The sequence below is a fragment of the Megalops cyprinoides genome, chromosome 12, assembly GCF_013368585.1.
Source record: "Megalops cyprinoides isolate fMegCyp1 chromosome 12, fMegCyp1.pri, whole genome shotgun sequence".
NCBI lineage: Eukaryota > Metazoa > Chordata > Actinopteri > Elopiformes > Megalopidae > Megalops > Megalops cyprinoides.
Window position 1 is genome coordinate 35,900,780 of NC_050594.1, and position 22,498 is coordinate 35,923,277.

The 22,498-nt window shown below is 40.8% G+C and overlaps 2 protein-coding genes across 3 annotated transcripts in view; one reads left to right on the forward strand and one right to left on the reverse strand.

The window, feature by feature from the left end:
* mipol1 (mirror-image polydactyly 1) overlaps window positions 1–9,453 on the reverse strand; it is a 79,508-nt gene extending 70,055 nt beyond the window's left edge. Inside the window, exons 1-2 of one of the 2 annotated variants that reach the window (XM_036542545.1) lie at window positions 9,332–9,453; window positions 5,999–6,090 (exon numbers count right to left, since the gene is read on the reverse strand). In XM_036542545.1, the coding sequence (XP_036398438.1) occupies window positions 5,999–6,008 (10 nt within the window). In that variant the 5' untranslated portion in view covers window positions 6,009–6,090; window positions 9,332–9,453. Of the gene's footprint in view, window positions 1–5,998; window positions 6,091–8,471; window positions 8,536–9,331 lie in introns of those variants that run through there. The other variant, XM_036542544.1, reaches the window with a different exon arrangement.
* Window positions 9,454–10,133: 680 nt separating this feature from the next.
* Window positions 10,134–20,433, forward strand: psma3 (proteasome 20S subunit alpha 3). Its single transcript, XM_036542311.1, has 11 exons — window positions 10,134–10,283; window positions 11,625–11,707; window positions 13,621–13,744; window positions 14,549–14,650; window positions 15,295–15,368; window positions 16,345–16,417; window positions 17,539–17,604; window positions 17,703–17,749; window positions 18,268–18,335; window positions 20,035–20,099; window positions 20,185–20,433. The coding sequence occupies exons 1-11, from the start codon at window positions 10,263–10,265 to the stop codon at window positions 20,227–20,229; spliced, it is 768 nt and encodes a 255-aa protein (XP_036398204.1). The 5' UTR covers window positions 10,134–10,262; the 3' UTR covers window positions 20,230–20,433.
* Window positions 20,434–22,498: the final 2,065 nt, after the last annotated feature.

A 22,498-nucleotide genomic window follows, 5' to 3' on the forward strand; every position in this document is an offset into this window, starting at 1 on the left:
TCATTTCCCCTGCACCTGCGCTCCCAGTCATGTGCATGCCAGTTTCTCTCCAGCTGAGTTCACTTAGACAGCCGGATTGAGCTGCTCCGTAAATGCTGATCTGAGTTTGATATTTCTTGATGGGCATCTGCTTTACCTCCTTTCTGAGTGAAATGTATGACTGAAGCCATTTTTTTCTGTAACGGAAAAATAAATGCAGTTTTTTATAGAATTCGTTTAGTAACAGAGGCTATTTTCAAGGTAAGTGAGATTAGTTTGTTGTTTGAGGTGCGAGTCTGAGCTGTTTCATCTGCTGTCAATGAGCGGGAGCCCACTGAGCTGCAACACGCCTGGCTTCATTCCACCACAGGACGGTGAGTCCTGTCGGACAGAGTCCCCTCATCCTGCTGCTTTGGCACTTTCACAGTTCATGAGAAGCCTGACAGCTGCAGAGTGAACACTAGTTGTAAGATAGGCACATCTCCACTGATGTGCCTATCTTACAACTAGTGTTCACTCTGCAGTGGTGTATGGCATGTATGAATTTTAAAAGGGTGAAAAAGGGTTAGGAGATTAATTCTTACAGGGTTTAGACCAATGAAACAACCAATTAAGCTTTAACAATTGAGACAGCACTGCAATTTGATTAAGGAACAGAAAATAACATACTTTGAACAGAGGACATAAAAATAACCAATACCTAATTATAAGGAGATTTCACAACTTGTCAGGGATTTATATGGACAGATAATTACATGGCAGCAGTGTGGTGTTGTGTTTAGGGAACTAGGCAACTAATCACAAGGGTTTCCATTCAAATTGCTCCTGGTACCACTGCAGAAAAGGGCCACATTCCTTAATCCATGTTTGTGCACACAGCCCTCACCTCTCACAGACACTTTGTTTACAACTCAGTTGTAACCTGCCCAAACCGGTCCTGCTGCTCCCCTTATCTGCAGGACCCCCACAAGTAACCCGAGGCACAGACACACCCCCAAGGACGGCCCCCGGGTCACCATTTACCTACTGACCTGTCTGTATCCTTCGGCCACCAATGGGAACCCCAACAGGGCCAAGGATATGGGACAATATAAAAGTAGTGGTGACCTCCCCCACCTCAGTACTGCACCAATACCTGTGGGGTGAAGAACTGGAGAGACCAAACCCTTGGGGACAGAGTATTGTGTTGTTGTGTGCATGTGTGCCAATGAAACCACACACACACAAACAACACACACACACACACCCACAACACACAACCAGAAAACCAAATACCAACAAACCCTCTGTAAGGTGGATACACATACCACACATACGCCACTCCACGAAAATCCTCAATAAAATTCTGAACCCCGAACCTGACTCCTGTGTCCTGACCAACACCCCACTGTGACAGCAACATTAGCCTGAACCTAGTTCATGGTTAAACTGCCCCCTCAGTTTCACCCACTGTTAAGCAAGTTCAAGGTACTTAACCTAAATTTCTTCACAAAATATTTTGCTACTTTATGTCAGTGGACAACATAAAAATGGAAGCAAAGTAAACCCCCCTTTTTTCAAGCAGTTGTGAGTAGGGCTGTGCGATATGACGATATATATCGTGTGATGATAGAAAAACGTCTATCGTTTCACATTATGCTCTATTGTTTATTCCGTTGTGTCGCAAATCAGACAATTTACGGCAATATTTTTCGTCATTTGGACGACGCTTTGCGTTCTTCCACACGGCACGGATGCAGGCAGGAAATTTGCATGAAGGCAACACAAACATGGAGGAGAGTGAACGTGACACTGAACTATAGTTGAAAAGTGGTTTCCATTTACCTTTTTATATTTTATACATTAATATTTTATATTTTGTTACATGCTTAACCCTTTCCCACGTAGGCCTAACTTATTTTTATGCTATGTAGTCCGTGTGTTACGTTACATGGTTCGTTATGTTTTCATTAGCGTTATTAAGCTTGTTTTCAGTTAGCATTTGCTATATTTTTAACTATAATCGCTGTTTCCTCAAAGCTAAAATTAGCTAGAATTTTTCCGATCTAGTGTTTTAATCAAACCGGTTTTAGCATACGTGCTAAACGGCTAATCACACCAGTGTGACCATATGCGCCAAAGGGTTAATTGAAAATTTGCACAAAGGTTCTAAATAAAAGGAGAAAAATGATCAAATATGAGTAAGTACCTTATTTGTCGAGTATATAATTCAAAATGTGTGGCCTTTTCATGCGGTCATTTTATATAAACAATTTATTCATTGAATTTAGCTAGAGAAAATGTGCTATATCGTGTATCGTTATCGGGATATGAAATGACCTATATCGGGATCTGAGATTTTGGTCGTATCGCACAGCCCTAGAACTTGTGAGTAACCCCTGCAATAATCCAAATGCACACAATCATTGGTCAATTACTGCTAACTAGTTTCCCAGCTTTGAAATTAACTTCTATCAAACTCATAATTAGGGTTGGGTATCGTTTTTTCCAATACCGGTGCTAAAGCGATACGTTTTTTTTTCTTTTTTTAAAGCACACAACGACGGTCGATGACATTAAAGAACAGCTTTGAAGGCAAATTTGAACAATATATTACGTGTTAACAGTTTAAAGTATTTAAATATTTTAAATAGTTTTAAATATATAAATATAAATAAATAAACACTTAACAAATGTTAGCATATGTTTTCACTCTTTATCATGTAGCCATGTGTTTCTATTTACCACATGGAAGCAGCATAGTGTTGTTGCTGTGAGATCAACATTGAATAGATACGAGTGCCGTTTTTTTTTCCTCCGGAAGCATTTCACATGGCCTCGGAAAACTGGAGGCGTGCTCCCGCATCAGGTATGACCAAAGGGAAAAAATACGGGAAGAAACCTAATGCCATATACCGGGGATAGCTGTTACTGCGCTAAAAATAGCTATTCGATGCATCACAACGGCTGTAACGCCCAGCCCCAGCGTCGCTCAGGAATTTAAGCAGCACCGAAATGAGGGACCAAAATCTGCATTGCGATTCAGTCCGGTAGATACCGGTCGTATAGGGTTTCGGTACCCACCCCTACGCATAATATGCCATCATCAGCATCACAGTCATCTTTACAATACAGAATAATTCTAGTGTATAGAACCACATTAGTGTGCATTCTCTGTGACCACCTCTTTACAATACTTAGCATTCTCTAAGCGTCTATATATCCCCACTGCCATAACTGTCGTAACTGTAGCTTTCAATTTCCTAGAGAGGCCAATAAAGGACATGCACAGTATCTAATACATTATCAGTTCTTCCACTTTTGATGCACAGTCTTGAATTTGGTCTTACCAATTTGCCTTGACACTGTTACCTTTTGCTTTCTGGCATCGCAGAACCCCAGTCCTTCCTCATAATATTTAAAATGTTTATTTACAGTGGACAAAATGTGTTATTGTTAATCTAAATTTAGTATAAAATAATCCTTGTGACAGATTTCTTTACAACAGGATTCAACAGCTGTAATTTCAGCCATATGGGTCTTATTTTAAAAAAGCAGACTCAGATCCGCACTGTGAAGTGTTTTTCATTTTTGGAGAAACTGGGGATTTGCTCCTCAACCTACCAATGACGACTGTCTGCCAGCCTTGAAGCAACACTGAGAGCACATCCGGAGACAATGTTCACAATGTTCACGTTTAATAATCAAGAATTAAAATGACCCACAAGCAAGACAGAAATGGCCTGACTGGTAGTGTTTGCCAGAGCATGGTGGCTTTGAGAATGTAATACCCACAGTGCAACAGGGATGCAGTGTGAATGTGAACATGAAAATATATCAGTATACACACACACATATTAGCATGCATGCACACGCGCATTCACACACACACGGGGTGTTTGCAGGGCCATTTCCTGTTACAGCGAACGGGGCCACACAGGGGTGTGTCTGCCTGCCTCAGAGACAGTGACACACTCGCAGTGCCTCTCACAACCAACCAGCATCAACAGTCCAGCCTCAGCAAGAAACACATGAAAGGATCTGTGGCTGGTCTCAAGTCTCACCAGAGGACATGCAAACCCGGCCTCCTGAGGAGGGAGGCTTCGGGCATTCAGATAAGGTAAAACAAGAAAACGGTCATCATTTCAGAGACCTATTCCCTGACCTAGCAGATGCCTAGTTACAGAGCATCAAATGTGTGCATCAAATGGTATATAGAACACAGGGTTTGTGTTTTAGCCATTGCTACAGCTCCCTTTGTAGCATTCCCTGAAAATCTCTGAAGCTGGTTTGAAAGGGTTTCAAAACACTTTTGGCAGCAGTCATGTTGAGAACTCTGCTGAGGACCTGGTGCTCTCTCAGCATCTACACAGCCTATTTACTCTGCAGATAAGGATATCTCCAACTGCAACTGTTAATGCTGTTAACTGTTAAGATCAGACATTTGGAAACATGCCAATGTCCCAGCCTTTGCTTTGGGGCACTATTATGAGGCTTTCAAAGACATTAAACACTGGTATGCCATCATTCACTTTATACAAGGCTAGGCAAGTCACTGCATTATACTCAGGAATGGAGTCCATTTGGCTGAGTTAAGGTTCAAGGTAGCTCAATCTGAAAGATAAGTGCACCCTCCTGTGGCTAACACACGTATTTCTTTCAGATTTTTCCATACACTTCCCTATGTTGATTTGAACAAGTCACTTACTTCTGGAGGTACATTCAGTATGTCTACTGCCAGAATTATGAATCAGGCCAATTATTATTTTAATTCTTTATCAGACAATGAGATCACTCATTGTTTACTTGGATCAGTATTCAAATGCTTGCTAATTAGCAAAACAAAAAGGAAAAATTAATTTAACTTAATTTATTTTAAAGGAACAACTTATTCTTTCAAATTAATATTCATGAAGGAGAACTTAAGGTGCAAGCATAAAATAAGATAATTTATTGAAATTGTTCATTTTTCCTGTATCAACAGAAAGTATGAGAGGAAAGCTTTACTCTATGCACAAAGACAAAACTAGTTTCATGGAGTCATTCAGGGAAAAAGGACATTGATAAGTTGAATGTCAGCTTCAGAAGCAGAAAACAGTATACAATATTTGAGTATCAAATTCATTGAAATGCACATCCCTATTCAGATTACATAAAGAATCAACCAAGATCACAAATGCATAATATATTAGCTGAACCACTTCACTGTACTTCCAACATAATTTTGCATGTGTTTATGAACATTTAAGTTAGGTGGTTTTGCACAAATGAAAGAGAAACAATTTAAATATGTAGTACATCATCACATAACTTACATGTTAAACAATTATTCCTACAAATCAAAGGTCATCTTAGTCTGTTCTCATAATGGTAACTCAACATGAATATATTCACTTGTAGCTTGTAATTAGTTTCAACTTCAGTAATCTTCATCTAGAAATATCTAAAAATCAACTCCAATAAAACAGTTTATTTGTATGTTTCTAGCAACCATACAGTCATGCCTAATCAAACAATCTATTAGAAGACAAAACAAATATTCATGTGAATGTCAAAAAACTTTCCCCTATTCTTTTCCTCTGTCACAGCTGTTTCCGCAATGGTTCTGGTTTTATACAATGGGCATAATACCAAATGATTTAAGCACAGGTGACCTAGAAGCCTTACTGAGTCACATTATATCCAGATAAGGACTTCAGCTGAGCAATTGACACCTGAAATCAGATGTTAAAAAGGTCCAGAGTTCTCCACTCTTGACACACAGTCAGAGAAAAAAAAAAACCCAAAGGATTGAGTTGGCCTCTGTAAAGAACCTCAGAATTTATAATTCAGTCTTTTCTGTGAAAGTTGATTAAAATGAACACCAATTGATTATTTCTAATTCATTATTGCACGGCAGCTAAATCACTGGCCCGAACACTATGGGAATGATCCCTGTCAGACTGTGAAGTACTGATGGCTCACTGAACTTTTATAATGCCTCATTAAAACACTTGTGTAATTTCTGAGGATGAATACCATGGGGAGAACAGGCACTTACCTTTGTACATATCAACCAGAGAATCCTTCAACTCTTTGCTGTGGGTCCGTGCTAAACCCCAGAGTTCCGCCTCACTCTCTGAGTAGGTCTCCCTGAGGGGAGACAAAAAAGGCCTGTTAAAACAGATCTGAACTCCCAGCACTGGGACCAGCATCCCCTGTCCATAAGGTGATCAGTGTGCCTCTCCCTGCTTTTGGCCTAGTGATATGCTCCATGAGACACACAGCTCTTCATTTCCCTGCACTGGAAAACACTGAGGAATTTGAGACGTACCCGGAGAGCAGAGAGGCCGTCTCTAGTTCCTTGTGGAGTAAAACAAGTCCATCATATGAGCTGCCTTCCAGATTTACAGCATGGGTCCCGCTAATCACCTCCACAATGCGTATGTAAGGTGTGTGTGTGTGTGTGTGTCATTTCAAGTGTCACAATAGGTTGCTTCAGGTTTGTTGCGACACATTGCTACAGTTTGTTTTCACCTCTTTCGCTCTCTGTTTGGAAATGGATCAGTACTGAATTAAGGCTATATCTGAGGGCAGAACTTCAATTTGTTCAGCAAGTATAGAGCATGCTTTAGAATCCATGTCCAACTTCATGGAACTTGTGCAGCTCCCCCTAATGGAAGAAATGAGAAACATAATGATACTGCTTCCCTGCAGATGCCGGGAATAAGAATGAGGTCAAGAGCTATGTTGCAGTCTTCTGGGCCTACTACCAAGAGTTCTGAACTTGCCATTTTACACGGCATGCCAGGAAAACTATTGTTTCCCATGCTGAGACAGTGTCACTAATTCATTTTTGAGGTCTGCATTTGAGCAGCACCTTGATCGTATTATGTAAGACACATCTTCACAACAAATGGCTTTCAGGCATTATCAGCTCCTTCCAGTGAATGAAAGGTGGACCTTGTTTGTTACATGACCATATGTTCTAAGCCAGCACTCCAGTAAAAGCCTGTCAGTCAAAAGCTTGTGGATTACAGCAGTTGGGCTTGTCAATATAAAAATGAGGCATCCATATGAATGTGCCACCCTTGCTGGCACTTCAGTTAAAGGATTTGCTGGTTCTGTGATTTTTGATCTAAACAATTCATTCTGTCAATGGCAAGAGTCCTGTAGTCATGCAGGGTGATTATAGAGAGATACATTTATAGCACTGCCTGAGAGTGCAGATTCAAAGCACATTTCACATTTTTCTCTTATTCCTTTATTACTCCTTCCTTGCCTTTGTGTAAATATACAAGAGTCAGAGATTAACTTACTACTAATATCTTAAGTTCATTCAAATCATGTGTTGACATCACAGCCACACAGTCACAGTGGAAAAAGTGCCTGTTTACAATTACAGACTATTGTTTATATTGTACATTGCAGACCACAACTGCAGGAGGGGCAGAAATAAAAGGCAGTATTCAACAGCAGGACTGTACTCACAGCTTTGCCACATCCTCCATAGAAGCCACCTGACCCAACACCACACCAGCACAGATGACACCGTGAAGCACTTCAAGACCACCTCTGACTGCCACATCATCCACCAGAGGCAACAGCAGGAATGGGTCCAGGTCATAGACTCTTCCGAAAGGGGGCAGAATGGTCTATCCTCTTTCACCCACCTGTCTACTTCCATTTAACTTTAATAACCCTACCAGGATTAAGATGACTTCTGGTAGATATGAAAGATCTAACAGTGAAGGCAGTCACTGTGATACTTGCAGGATTTGCCTGTACTCCCACAAGTATGAGAGCACTTTGCCATAACTCACCAAGCTCAGCTTTACGATAGCCAAAAAAAGCATCTAAAAATTACACGTATCCACAAGTATTTATATATTTAAGTTCTACAATTTTAAAAATATAAATCATGATATTTGTCTCCTAGTTCAAAGCTGTGTAGTGACATCACAACAGGCTGTAGTGGTTACTTCACGGGCACTTTAACCCATTTCAATTTGTTTCCAATAACAGAACAATTGCGACAGACAGCAGTTACCCCGGGATATTCTGTGCTGCACTAAATTACGGGAATGGGATAAAACGTGTGGACAGCTGAGTATGGAAAAGTACTACAAGCAACTATTTTGATAATTGCTTTAGGGAAATTACCTGAAACACTTCCCCCCTAAAGGATCTTCTCATGACTAAAACTATCTCCTACTAAACTATGAAATAAAATCTACTGGTTTAACGCACTCCTTAGCTTTGCCTGCTGGTTTGTATCTTGCCTGGCCAACCTTTGGAACTTTGTCATACAGTGCTTCTAATATTTTTGAGTCTGTATGGTTTTTCGCTTGTGTTGTGTTGTACCTCACTTGTAAGTCGCTTTGGATACAAGCGTCTGCCAAATGAATAAATGTAAATGTAAATGTAAATTCGCAGAGACAAAAAACTGACCCATGTTCGGTTGCACAATGCTGAACACCGCAAAGCCACAAAATGAAACAATATTCATGCAACTGCACGGGTGCCCCACTTACTTCTCTGAAAGTTCGCTTTGCAAGCTTGACATTTTCCGTTTGGCCCTTTGGAGCGCGTTCTGAACATCGCATGCTCTGTTTCTTGCGTCCATTGCCGCATAGCACTGTCACAACGATATTGTTTTGGTCCCTAATTTGCAATTTGATCTTTTTCCAAGACAACAAACGGCGTCTCTGCTCACCTCAGCAACAGCCACCTGGGTAACACTTCCAGGTCAAGTGTGGAGCCGTGCGGGAATTAGCTGCGGTTCGCCTCATTTCTCTCGTCGTGAAAAGGGCGAGGATACATCGAAAGTATCATTTTTTTCCCAAGAATCGCCACTGAAACGCGACGCGCTTCGCTCTTTAAAATAATTCCATATTAGAAAGCAACAAGTGTGAAAACTGTTGCTCCATGGTCAATAAAAGAGGATTCGCTTGCCCTTGAGCCACGTCATGTAGCCTATTATTTCGGTCTAAAGCATCGGTCTACAAACATGTTCTCACTAGCTCAAACACATTGCTTAAGCTGAGTTTGGGTTTAAATCCTCTGTCGCTCTGGAAAAAAAATTAGCTATTCCTGTCAGTTAAAATGATTTAAAAAATAATATAAACACAAGGTGCAATCAATAGGTGTGATTGTCCGCGGGTCAGCTATAGCAGGTATGTTCACCATTTTACACTAAAGCGAATTCTGTCTGGTTCACTACCCTGTATGTTCAGTTAAACTATTTTCTCTTTATCATGTAGGTAATTCACCACTACACTCCTGAAACATTTGTAGATGCAGTTGGTTTAGTGGTACTTGTGCTAGCCGGCATACTAAATTATTAAATGCACGTTCTCTTCTTAGAGATAAAGCGAGTTTTGAAAACACTTACCCTACAAAAATCTGTTTTCAAGCGGATACTTTGGTATTTTGTTGAATAAATTATTCTCAGTTGTGGTGAGAACTTTTCTTCCGCATATGTCACGCTTCCATTGCGAGACCTCAGGAGGAGCAGAAACGATGGACGAGAATCAGGAATCCGGTTACACTGGCAAAACGTGCTACACTGTCCACCAGAGGGCACACGATGCTGGTCTGTCTTTAAAACACAACTGTAAACACGCGCGCGCACACACACACGACCATAGATAAACAGTTGGTCAGACGAACAGATAGGTGAATGGATAGACAGAATATGTCCCTGTGTCATTGATCATTATTCCATATTATTGATATCCAGCTGGTCTCGAGAAACATTTTTGACAAAGTAGCTAGGCTGAACACAGTCTGACAATTGGCAAACGTGGAGGTCCGGAATATGCACACATTACATTGTAGATGAGGTGAAGACAGAGGAGCGCTTCATCACAAACCATGGAGGGTTTAGGGGAGTAAGAGACACACTGCTCTGCAAGACGTGCATGGGTCAGTGCCTCACCCAGAGCGTAAAGACTTACGGTTTTATAATAACATTGTATTTTTTCGCTTAGTTATTTTTGATTACATTTTGCTTAATGTCAGATAATTGTGTATGTTTTCGCACCTCGAATCTGTGTTCGTAGTAAATGGTGTATGTATAATAGGATAGTAAACGCTGACTGAACTGAATTGAGATCTTTATCACTCTTCAGGCGGTTACTGTTACCAGAGCAACCATCAGTGGTAAGCTATTTAAGCCATTCTGTGATTGGCTACTATCTTACCCAATCATATGGCGCATTGTTCGACGGTGAAAGAGTGGGAGAAATTGACAAGCGGAGGAAGAAAGAAATTAGCAGTCGGTGAAGCGTAGAAACTGAAACAGTTGCTTTTTGTGATTAAAAATGAGTTCCATCGGCACCGGGGTAAGTAAAATACAGTCAATACTGGGCTGAGATTTATTAAAAGTTTATGTAAATTGAAAAGAAACAAGACATCGTGTGGTAACCAGCTAGCTAGCTAGCTACCAGTATACTTTCAGTAGGCTCCGGCCTGACTTGCTACCTCGAGATAGACCTGGGCACCATTGTATCGAGATAGCTAATAGTTTTGTGAATTAACGATTCCCTTGTATAGGTGGTGTCGCCTGCATGGAACCACTCGGCCAGATGTTAAGATTAAAAATAAAGTTTAAGGCTCCTCAGTAATCCTTAATGTCACACATGTGTGCTGAGTCACTAGTCGGTGCTCGCTCCATAGCTGGACTATCTAAAGCGAAACCAGTGTGAAAAATGCATTGTAGCATACCACTGCGCAGGCTGTCAACGGCTCACAATTTCATCCAAAAACTGCATTATACGCAGTAATACAGGAAAAACAAATCTCCCTTTGCAGCCATTTTATTTTATTATTTAGCTACTGTTTCTTTCGGTTTCATTTTATTCGTAATGTTGTCCTTTCGGACTTACTTGTTTGTAACTTTTCGGCTTTAAGTAGGCAGAATATTCTCGAAATTATATTTTATGCTTTTTTAGAGGATACTGTTTAGAGTAGGATTTTGCCACATTTTGTCCTCTTTTTAAAAAAATCCCATGAGAAATGAACTACTGGGCTGCTGTCGTAATGTCGCTATAAAATACTGCACCAACCATACTTGACGTATTCTATCTTACTTGTCACACCGTCGCTTACCTCTGTACTATGCCACCGCCTCTTAGTTACACAGCCGAAAATCTACTGTACGTTTTACATTTTATAGTATGTGTAAGAGATTAAAATTAGCTGCCTTTCTTGTCATGTCATATCTACAGCATGTACACTAGTAAAATTACCAAGCCCTCACCTTCTCATCTGTACCCTACTGTAAACTTTGTAAGCCATGTTACTGAATCTACTCCACAATAAGTCTCGGATACGTAAATTAAATATGCAGATGTATAATTGTTGCATAAAGACAAATCTCACATGCCAACTTTTTATTTTTGAGGTTTTTTTTTTTAAATTTTGGTAGGTTTATCACCATGCATAAAAGATATTGAAACGAGCTATCTAGAAATCTAGAAAGCTTCCATAGCTGTGGAATTACTTCATGGTTACAGTATGTGTTTGTAACCTGAGTGTACTGCAGATTTTTTTTTTCCCTGTCTTGAGTTCTTTGCTCATAGATGCAGTGGGAATGCAATAGTTAACCCAGGCTTTAGCTTTTCTCTAATTCATTAGCAACTGTGATAGTGACTACAGGGTGTCCCTATTTTCTTTCTTTGTAGTATGATTTGTCAGCATCCACCTTCTCCCCTGATGGGCGGGTATTTCAAGTTGAATATGCCATGAAAGCAGTAGAAAACAGCAGGTAAGGTCTGAATATTCTGTAGATGGTGCTATCTGTTATATCTCTCACTAGAATAGCCCTACAGCAGAGCTTAAGCCAGATCAGTGCAGTGTTCTCTCAAAGTTTCCACGCACTGCCCAAGTGTTGGCAAATGAAATGGTAAGTTCTGCTGTAGCTGTAGATGACATTGCAAAGGAGTACACAGCACCAGGCTCAGTCAGAATGCTTAGATAATGAAGGTGCTCTTAGAACAAAGTGTGCCAGGCAGAAAACAAACATGGGCAAAAATTCACCTCAAAAGTAACTGAACATTTTCTTTGTGGGGAAAAATGTATTTGTAGTTGAAGGAATTCCGTAATGAGAGGCAAGAATTGTTGTCATAGCACCTTTTGTTATTATTTTCCATTTGGAAAATCAGAAACCAGATACAGTAGCCAGTAGGGCTGGACGCGAATATTCGACTATTCGGATATTCGTTCGTTGGGTACATATTCGGTTTTCAATTTTGGGATTCAGATTTTTTTTTTTTTTGCTAAATGTGGGCTATCAATAAAGCTTGGGCGGCTGGCATCTCACTCACAGCAGTGAATGTCACAGTGATGGGAAAGTAGACGGTGACTGCCGAGCTCGTGCTTTGGGACTCGAACGGAGGGTCTAATTGTTTCGACCGACCAATAGCTAAGGTTCTCACCCTGGGAGGATGATTGCTGCTGCGATGCCATGTTTCTCTGCTTCCGGAGGGGCATGAGACCATTTTTAAATACCACGGCTCCGTAAGCAGTGACGGCGATGAGTGTATAGGATGGGTTAAATGCAGAGGACAAATTTCGTTTCAATGTATGCGAGCACTGAGACATGACAAAGAAATTATAAATAAATATAAATCTTATAAATATGAATCTCAAATCTTAAATTTGTTGGAGCTAGTATGCTGTTTTTGCGCTTCTACGTTTATGTTCACAGCGCTTTGTCGGGCGTTGTCTCGGACTCAGAGCCTATTATTATGAGCATTTATGTACGTCTATAATTTATCTATGATAAGGAAAATTGTCACAAGCTGTTATGTCACAAAAAGTGCATAGATAGGACCTCGTTCAACCAAACCCCTTGGGGTTACAAACGTGCATAAAATACACCAAACCTTTTGGAAAATGTTAAGAAATAACAATACAAACAACAATACTGCAGAATAACAGAATCCTTAAGAATGAATGCCTTTAATTAAACTGAAAGACACGTGTCGCAGCGCTATGCCATCCATCTCAGCCGAGAACGGAGAAATGTCTGGCTGAGTCCTTCCCAAGTCATGCTCAGCACGCGCTCCCCATGGCCGAAGCTTCGAATATTCTCTGTTGATTACTACCGAAGCTCTGGAGCCCAAAAAATGGTATTTGGGACAGCCCTAGTAGCCTGTATACGAACACCAACACATTTTGGCCGACTTTCCCATAATCAGAGCTTAGCCGGATAGCTTTTAGAATGGCTTATATATCTGATTATAAGTCAGCTAATTGCTGCTCATCATTTATCACGTTCTTCTTTGGTAAATAGACACAAGAAGTGGTTATAAGTTTAAGAATTGTACTCTTAAACAGTTTATATACTGTTCAGATATACAGATATACATTACATGGGAAATGACAAATCGCAGTAGACATAGTCTTAGAGTTCTAACATTGTGGTTTCTGTGTCTTGTTTTTAATTTATGCGGATATGCAGCAATAGTTAAGGCAACGTAGCTCTGCCTTCAGCTTTTGATCAGGAAACTCAATTTCTTCATGATTTTTATGGTTTTGAGGCCGTTTTGCTTGACTTCGGTTATTATTTCAGTCATCCATGCTGACAATGTCCAGCCTTGGATTGAAGGTTCATTGCATGCTTGTCTGGCTCAGCCCATGGCCTGAGGGTGAAAGTAGGTGGTTTTTGCCTTGCAGTACAGCGATTGGGATCCGGTGTAAGGATGGTGTGGTCTTTGGTGTGGAGAAGCTGGTCCTATCCAAACTGTACGAGGAAGGCTCCAACAAGCGCATCTTCAACATCGACCGCCATGTCGGAATGGCAAGTACCCATCTTTTTCAGTCACGGATAGGAAGCCTGAGGTACAGGATCTAGCCCAGTCATTGATAAGAAGCCTGAGAGATGGCATCTTGCTTAGTCATGGATAGGAAGTCTGAAGGATGTGATATTGCCTACTTATGGATAGGAAGCCTTAGGGATGGGATCTTGGCTAGTTGTGGATAAGAATTTCAGGGGATGGGATCTTGCTGGATTGGAAGCTTGCAGGTTGTTGTCAGTGTGGTTTCTGAAAGTTGCAGATTTAGGTATGTTAGCCACAACATAGCCAGTATATCCAAATCTTGGATATAGCTACTTTGGTTTGTCCCTGAGTTTTCATGATATGACCAGACCAGAGCAGGCTGAGGGGAGTCAAAATGTGACACAAAACTATAAAAACAAGCATCTGCTCTAGTTTCAGCTGCAGTCCCTACACCCCCACCCACACCACAGCACACATACCACTAAAGACAGAACCCTAAGGTACAGGATTACACAACATATTCAACAATTTGAAGATTAGATAATGAGATCATGAAGTTATTTAGTTTGAGTCTTGTCTGAAAGTAGATATTAGTGCTCCTCAGTTAAAATGTTTGAATGCAGATTTTTACAGTTATTGTTTAGCTACATAGAAAGGACTGGAATTTTTTTACAGAGCTTGGGGTTGGGGCAGAGAGCGGGGTTCAGTTAATCAAATACTCAGTCTGAAGAGCTATAAGTTGCATAGTTATGAGCTCAGTGTGAGTGCATCTCTGCTTGGGGTAATGGGTAGCTCCAAATGACCCTTGACCTCCTGCCCCTCAGGCAGTTGCTGGGCTCCTGGCTGACGCACGGTCTCTCGCTGAAGTGGCCAGAGAGGAGGCCGCAAATTTCCGGTCCAATTACGGCCATGACATCCCACTGAAGGTAGGATGGAAGCTCCTGCTCTGTGACCCATTGTCCATAGACTACAGCCTCTGTTTAGCCCTTAGAGTCGTACCCTTGAACATGACACTTCACCTGGGATTAGGAGTGAATGTAAATCAGTCTGTTGATCATAACAATGCGATGGTAAATTATAACTCAACATCTAAGACTACAGCATTAAAGAAAAGCATTGATAAGCCCTCGAAAGGGCCAAGTTCATTTTTACAACTCTGTAATTTGGAGCATTACTGGTTCACAAAATTCTGTGTCATCAGTATGTTTTCATCATCTGTGGCTATGTTATGTGTGTGACGATGCTTTGTGTGCATCTGTGTTGTGTTCAGCTGAGGATTGCATTGAAGGCTTTCCATTGAGACCAGATGAGCTACCCTAACTCCTGCTCTTCACTGGAGCACATGTCTTAATGCCATGAAGGCCAGTGCAGAAGCTGAACCACCCAATTTAGTGGCAGCAAAGAACACAGAGAAAATGGGCTTGAGACAGATTTGGCTTGGAATGGTTTTTGCCTTTCACAATAACAGCTCAGGGTGAAATAAAAAGTTGCATTGTTGTTGTGTTGGCTGGTTAGAGTGCAGTGCCTGGTTGGGGTTGGGGTGTTGCTCTAACACTGGCTCTCCCAACAGCATCTTGCAGACAGAGTGGCCATGTATGTCCACGCCTACACGTTATACAGCGCGGTGCGGCCCTTTGGGTGCAGGTAAGGCTGCTGGCAGCTCCAAGTTCCACTTCTCCACACTCACCTGAAACACTCACAGACCCAAATCCCAAATGGACGTTAACACAGGGTGGAGACTCCTCCCTGTGTTACTGTGGCAACGCCTGCACAGGCCTGTCTCTGCAGCCTGCTGGGTATAATTCCTGCCGGTCGTGAGATAATGTGGATAGCTCTGTAGGATTTTAAAATTGTGAAGTCTACAGTTTGAAAGTGCTGTGTAGCCTACTGTTTGGGTCTTTACATATTGGACTTTACATGGTAAATAACAGAAAACCTTGCAGGGTTTTATGAAGCTGTGAAGTTTAAGTCACTGAAATAGCCCTTTTCCACCACAGAGCCGGGGACATAGCTGGCTGACCTGGAACAGCTTGCTTGCTTTTCCATGCTGTGGTGCACAAGCAGAGGTGTAACATGGGTGTAACACGGTGTAGCTCAATGGTGACATGATGGTGGCAGGCTGTGCTGTAACAGATCAGCATAGCAAAATAAGTAGTGAACTGAAAGGGCTGGCCTGGTTCTGGCTGCAGGTCCACAATGAGACTTCACAGGGGTAAAGAGAGCAGAGGACATCCTAAAGCAGAGACGGACAGTCTCACAGAGGGGGCTGCATTGTGTTTCTAGCATAGAACTTTGGAAAGCTATCATTTCCCAGTCAAGTGACCACCTTTTTAAACCTGCTTTCACTCCTCTGGCCGTGTGGTGAGCCACTTGGTGCAGAACAGCTGGCTCTCCTCACCCAAATGGCTTTGACACTGGCGATGACTATGGCACATTGTCCTGCTCTCTCTCGAAGTCCCTTTTAGATCTCGGTATGATGCTATAGAAATGCAGGTCTGTGACCATGTCGTTGTCCTCATCTTGGGCATGTGGCTTTATTCTACATGGCAGGATATGGCCAGTACAGTGTTTACAGAGCATGTGGTGTCAGATCATTGTCTCTTTCTGCTCTCTCCTTCAGCTTCATACTTGGGTCCTACGATCAAGATGACGGTCCACAGCTGTACATGGTGGACCCCTCTGGAATTTCCTATGTGAGTTCTACTCAAAAACAACTAAGGGACTTACCTTTATATTATGTGGTTGTATCTCTCTTCTTGTGAATGGCCACTGTCAGCCCATATATACGATTTAAAAACCAGAGTATCTGCAAAGCTCCTGTTCTGGACTAAGCTCTGTGGTAAAGCGGTGATACTGGAACTGTCACAGAGGGACTTGACCGTGGTGTAGTCCCTCAGCTAAGCTAAGCTTGGACAGCAGTGGTTTTTATTTGACTTGTGCTCAGATTGTTTTTTTTTTTTTTTTTTTTTTTTAAATCATTTTGGTGAGTCCTGAGGCATAGGGTTGTGCGATATGACGATATATATCATGTGACGATAGAAAAACGTCTGTCGTTTCATTTATTTCATTGTGTCTCAAATCAGACACTTTACGGCAATATTTTTTTTCATTTGGACGACGCTTTGCATTCTTCCACACTGCACGGATCCAGGCAGGAAAGTGAACATGACACAGAACTATAGTTGAAGTGTTTTCTATTTACCTTTTTATATTTTATACATTAATATTTTATATTTTGTTACTTATTTTTATGCTATGTAGCACGCATGTTTCCTTACATGGTTAGTTATGTTTTCAGTAGCGTTATTAAGCTTCTCATAGTTTTTAGTTAGCGCTTACTATATTTTTTCACGTTAAATCGTTAATTCCTCAAAGCTAAAATTAGCTAGAATTTTTCCAGTGTAATCCAATTTAATCAGACCTACGCATGAAAGGGTTAATTGAACATTTGCACAAAGGTTCTAAATAAAAGGAGAAAAGTTATTAAATACGACCTTTTATCTGTCGAGTATATAATTCAAAATGTAATAAGAAATGGGCCTTTCCATGTGGTCTTTTTATATAAACTATTCATTCATTGAATTTACAGAAAATGTGCTATATTGTGATATGTATCGTTATCGGGATATGAAATGACCTATATCGGGATATGAAATTTTGGTCATATCGCACAGAAACAATCAGGTGGTGCTACTTTGAATTTGCAAAATTGTGGTGAGGAGCAAAACGCATTGCGATTGTTGAATAGATGCCATTGCTTCTGTGGCTCACAGCGAAATAAAACCATGAATTGTGAATGTTCTGGTTCTTGTAGGGTTACTGGGGGACTGCTATTGGAAAGGCCAAGCAAGCTGCAAAAACAGAGATTGAAAAGCTCCAGGTACGAATGCTCATTTTTCATGGTAATTATCAGTTAGTGGACTGTGCCATGTGGTGGATTGACACATTATGATGCTAAAATTTCTCCTCCTCCAACAGATGAAGGAAATGACCTGCAGGGAGCTGGTGAAAGAGGTGGCGAAAATGTGAGTCCCACTTATCCTTTTGACTCTCAAACTAGCATTACTCCACAGAAATTTACCCATCCACTGATTCACTGGATCTGGAATTTGGAACCAGCTGATTGCTCAAAGGTTGTATTCATTCTGTTTCAGTGAAATATTTAAAGGGTTAGGCCTACTCCATTTCTAATGTCAGACCCAGCTAGTAATGAGCCTGTTGTGTGCAGACTGATTAACAATGTACCTGCATGGCTGAGAAATCAGTTTAAGACTCAGAACACCATGAATATAAACTCTGTTGAGTTGGTGGGTCCTCTGTCTTCAACATCAAGTCAAGTTCACATGCTCTGCATGTCTTAATTTGGTTAAACCTGTTAACTGACAATGGTTGTTGCTGTCTAGTTAACACCCAGTACAGACTTAATTGCAAAGAAGTGCCACTAATGGAATGCCTGATGGTTAATATGACAGATCTGCTCATTTTCACTGTTTGAAATTCTCTGAAGGTTGTACCTCCCTGAACTTGCTCTCTGTCTCTGTAGAATCTACATTGTGCATGACGAGGTGAAAGACAAAGCCTTTGAGCTGGAGCTCAGCTGGGTAGGAGAAGGTAATGATCAGCAGCAATAATCTCACACGCACACACATACTCTTAATTTGATAGGTGCAGGAACAGTACTGTCACTAGAAATAGAAAGGAAACAACATTTCAATCTCCCAGGATCTTTAGTGGAGAGTTGTTTTGGAAGACATCCATTTTATGTTTCTTCCTTACATAAATGCTTGCTTCCTGAGAGCGTTACAGTGGTTTATGGAGTAGAGGCATGCCAGTGTGCGGTCATGCATTTTCAGTTTTTATATGCTGCTCCAGGGGCTTTGGGGTTCTGGGTTCCATTCTTGAGGAGGCCAATTTATCAGATGTGTTTAAGCAGCTAATTGACTACTGATCTAGATTTACCATCTCTGCATTGCTGTCTGCTTCTTGTAATGCACAAAGAAGTTGCAGTTTTAACAGTGCATTTGTGCTGCTGAAATGATTAATGTAAAGGTATTTCATAGTTCATTAACTTGTGGCACATGATTTATATTATATTGAAAGTAATCAAGAGTTGGTTTTGCTCTGCAACAATTAAACAACTAATTCAGCTATATAAATGAAGACCGCTGCCCAAAGTTATGGGCCAAAAATTTGGAGAGATTTTTGTGAGTTTAAAACATACACAAATAAACATACATAAAACAGCACAGATATCTGTCAAGTGATATCAAATCAGTAGGCTGTATAATTGGGTGGTATACCACTTGACAAGGTTTTTTGTATTTATGTACATATATTTACATGCATACATGAATAATACCATGCATATGCACTTTTGGGAACATTGGATCCAGGTGCATCAGATTCACACTGTGTATGCTGAGACTGTGAGAGTGTGTCGTGAGGTGCTCTCACATTTACAGCGATTTTGAAATGCCTTTGAGAAAATGGAAATTTGCACAGTATTCACTCTGAGAGAAGATACAACACTGATGGCGCACTGTTAATCTCCAGTGAACTCAGCAGCAGTTCACAGGACTAAAACAGTGTTGATGTTGGCATTATAATATTAAGTACAGCCTTAAGCATTTTTAGAGGTATGCTTTATAAATTCTGTGCTACACCAGGAGATAATTGTGCTCTTTTGAGTATGCAGCATGCTGCTGATGTTAAATGTCAGTTTCAGTATACAACCCCAGTTACCTAAAGGTTTAACTAAAGGAAAGAAAAATGCCAGTATAAATCCAGGTATCATCTGTAAAGCTAAGAAATATTGTTTAAGTCCATATCCTCCATCCTCATTTAGCAGCTCAATTGAACCTAACAAAAGCAGGGTAACTCAAAGGCCATGGATCAGTAAAAACTGTAGCGAAACTGTTTTAAACTGATCTTTCACCATTACATGAGAAACTTCCCTAGAATGTAAAATATAACTCCTGCAGGTCCCTGGATCAGTGGTGCCAAATACACATTTTTACCATTTCCCCTGTAGATTCTCTGATATGCCCTTGCTTTATTTAAACTGCTTTTATTCTCTCGGCATTCATGTTAGAAGTTATTCTGATGTTTTTAGCTTGGTTATAACATGAACATTCCAAGAGACTAAAGGCATTTTAAATCACGTAGGAAGGGTGCTTCAGTCATCTTTGATTCTGTATGCTGAAGTACCCCTATCTGTGAGAGCTCCCTCTGACTCTGTGTAAGGTTTTAGTGCCGCATGTAGTGTTCTTTCCCTGCCTTTGAGTTGACCTTTCCCCTTCTCTTTCCATAGTGACAAAAGGCAGACATGAGCTGGTACCAAAAGACATCAAAGAGGAGGCAGAAAAATATGCTAAGGTAAGCACAATGGCCCTGCCAGACTCCCGCAATGCACTGTATTCCTCTTGGCTGCTTTCCTTTAACTCTGTGTTTATCCTGACAGGATTCCCTGGAAGAAGAGGATGACTCTGATGAAGACAATATGTAAAATACCCTACCTCAGAGTGACCGTGATGTTCCCACTGTATGCCGCATATTTTAATAAAACTGCACATCAATATAAGACTGTCAACAGGCGTTCTTTTTGTATGTTTTGTAGTTTGAGTTTATGGGCGCTGTTAACCATTCATTTTTCTTATGTGAATGGTAGCTTTAAGACTTTACGCCTTAAATAAAATGATCAGAAAACAAACACTGTCTGTCTGGATTGTTAAGCACCATGAAGGAAGTTCTCTAATGCAAAAGCTGACGTTCACCATTGAGCTTACTTGGCAGACAAATTCCAAAACCCCCCAAAAAAAACAAAGCAGCAAATGATGCAAGTCAGGTATAACGTGATATAGTAACTATGGTCTAAAATCTCCCTGCTTTCACAAGACTCTGAACTTACATCTGGTAAGTGATGACAAAATCTAGATCATAACAGTGAGGCCCTAGATCCAGGCTGGATACCAGTTTGGGCATAAGGGTTGCTTTCACTCATAACACAGGATGTAATGAGTGCCCTGTTTTAAACTCCTGGAAAAAAGGTATGCCAAGGGTTTAAACTGCCATTCTTAGTTTAAATATTTAGTGCCCAAGTATGACGCTTTAGTAATGATGTGAATTCATTTTCATTTCTTTCATGCCAGCTCTAGATACTGTGAAAACTGACACTAGGTCATATTTTCTTAGCATTGCCTAATCCATGTTTTTACATGCTGTTGTGCTTACCCTTAGCCTATGAAATCCGAAGTTGAATGTCATTTGCACAAATACGCTGAAGATAAACCTCGAAGCCAAGTTAAATAACAGAATAATGAATGAAGACTTTGGTAGTATTCCTTTGGATTAGTGCTTTCTCATTGTGTGAAACAATGTGTGCACATTTCTTGACTGTAAGTTTGCAATTTTATTTGTCAAAAGTGTGATATGTAAAAAAAAAAAAAAAACCCTCACCAAAACGTACAGAATAATAAGAGATTTTTTTAAGGAAGACGGGAAATTATTTTTCAGGACAATACGTTCCAGCAGGGGGTGCCAACACATCAAACATTCTATTCTTATGCACAATCACTCTACCTCCTTGTATGTAAGGGGGGTCCGAGATGGCGTCGTCGTGAGTTTCAAGTGAAGTGGTAATACAACCAATAGTAACATTACTACTTCGACAATACACACGTGTGATATTCTTATTTACTAAGTAAAGCTATTTAGTGTTGAGTATGGGTAAATCGAAGAGAGCAGGGAAGAAAAAACTGAAAGTTAAGATGCACCATGACACGGATGGTATGCTATCTGCAAGTGCTAGCTCTAGTGCTATCTACTCCCCGGTGGACTCTGGGGAAGAAGAGGCGAAAATATGGTTTGATTCAAGCCCAACATTTGAAAGTAACACCATTATCGCTCCTGCTTTTCCTGGAACTCCTGAGAAACCTCTGTGCAAAAAAAGCGTGAGGGAGCTGGGAGCAGTAGAGACAATGATAGGAATTTGGACATTCTGTCTGCCATTCGCGAGCTTTCTGCCAAGCATGACGCGACTTTCCAAAAGATTTCAGCAATTGAAAGAACTGACGCTACATCCAAACAAATTGAGAATCTATCTTCCACAGTGCAGCAACTTGTGATTGACGTAGGTGAACACAAGAAGGAACTGCAGCATATGCAAGCTGAAATCCATATTCTAAAAGAGGAAAATAAAACACAAAGTAGCCATGGAGGAGTGCGTCGTTACAGCTGAATATCGCTTTTAAAACTACATGGCTTGAAAGAAAGGGAAGGGGAGGATGTGAGAGAGACGGTGATAGACGTCCTGGCGCGTGTAGCACCTAGCATCCGTGACAGCCTACATACTGGTGTTGATATCGCACATCGTCTCGGACGCAAAGAAGCTGGGAAGGACAGGTCTGTCATCATCCTTTTTGCAATACGACGCATCCAGGATGCGGCCTGGCAGGCTGCTAGGAAATGTAATTTTTTTCTAGAGAATAATCTGCGCATCACAGAGCTCTTGTCTCCAGAGGACAGGGCTATCAGGAACAAACTTTGGCCTTTGATCAAGAAGGCAAGAGAGGATGGTAAGAAGGCTTCCTTTAGGAGTTCGTTTGCCCTGATGGATGGGAAGAAGTATGGAGGACAAAAAATGACATAAGCATAAATAAATAAATAAATGAAAAATAAATTCATTTTGGTAATGAAAAAGGCTATTTCTGTATTTTTACATGTATTTATTTGTTTATGAATCTCTACATTTATTTATTTCTGTATTGATTTATTTA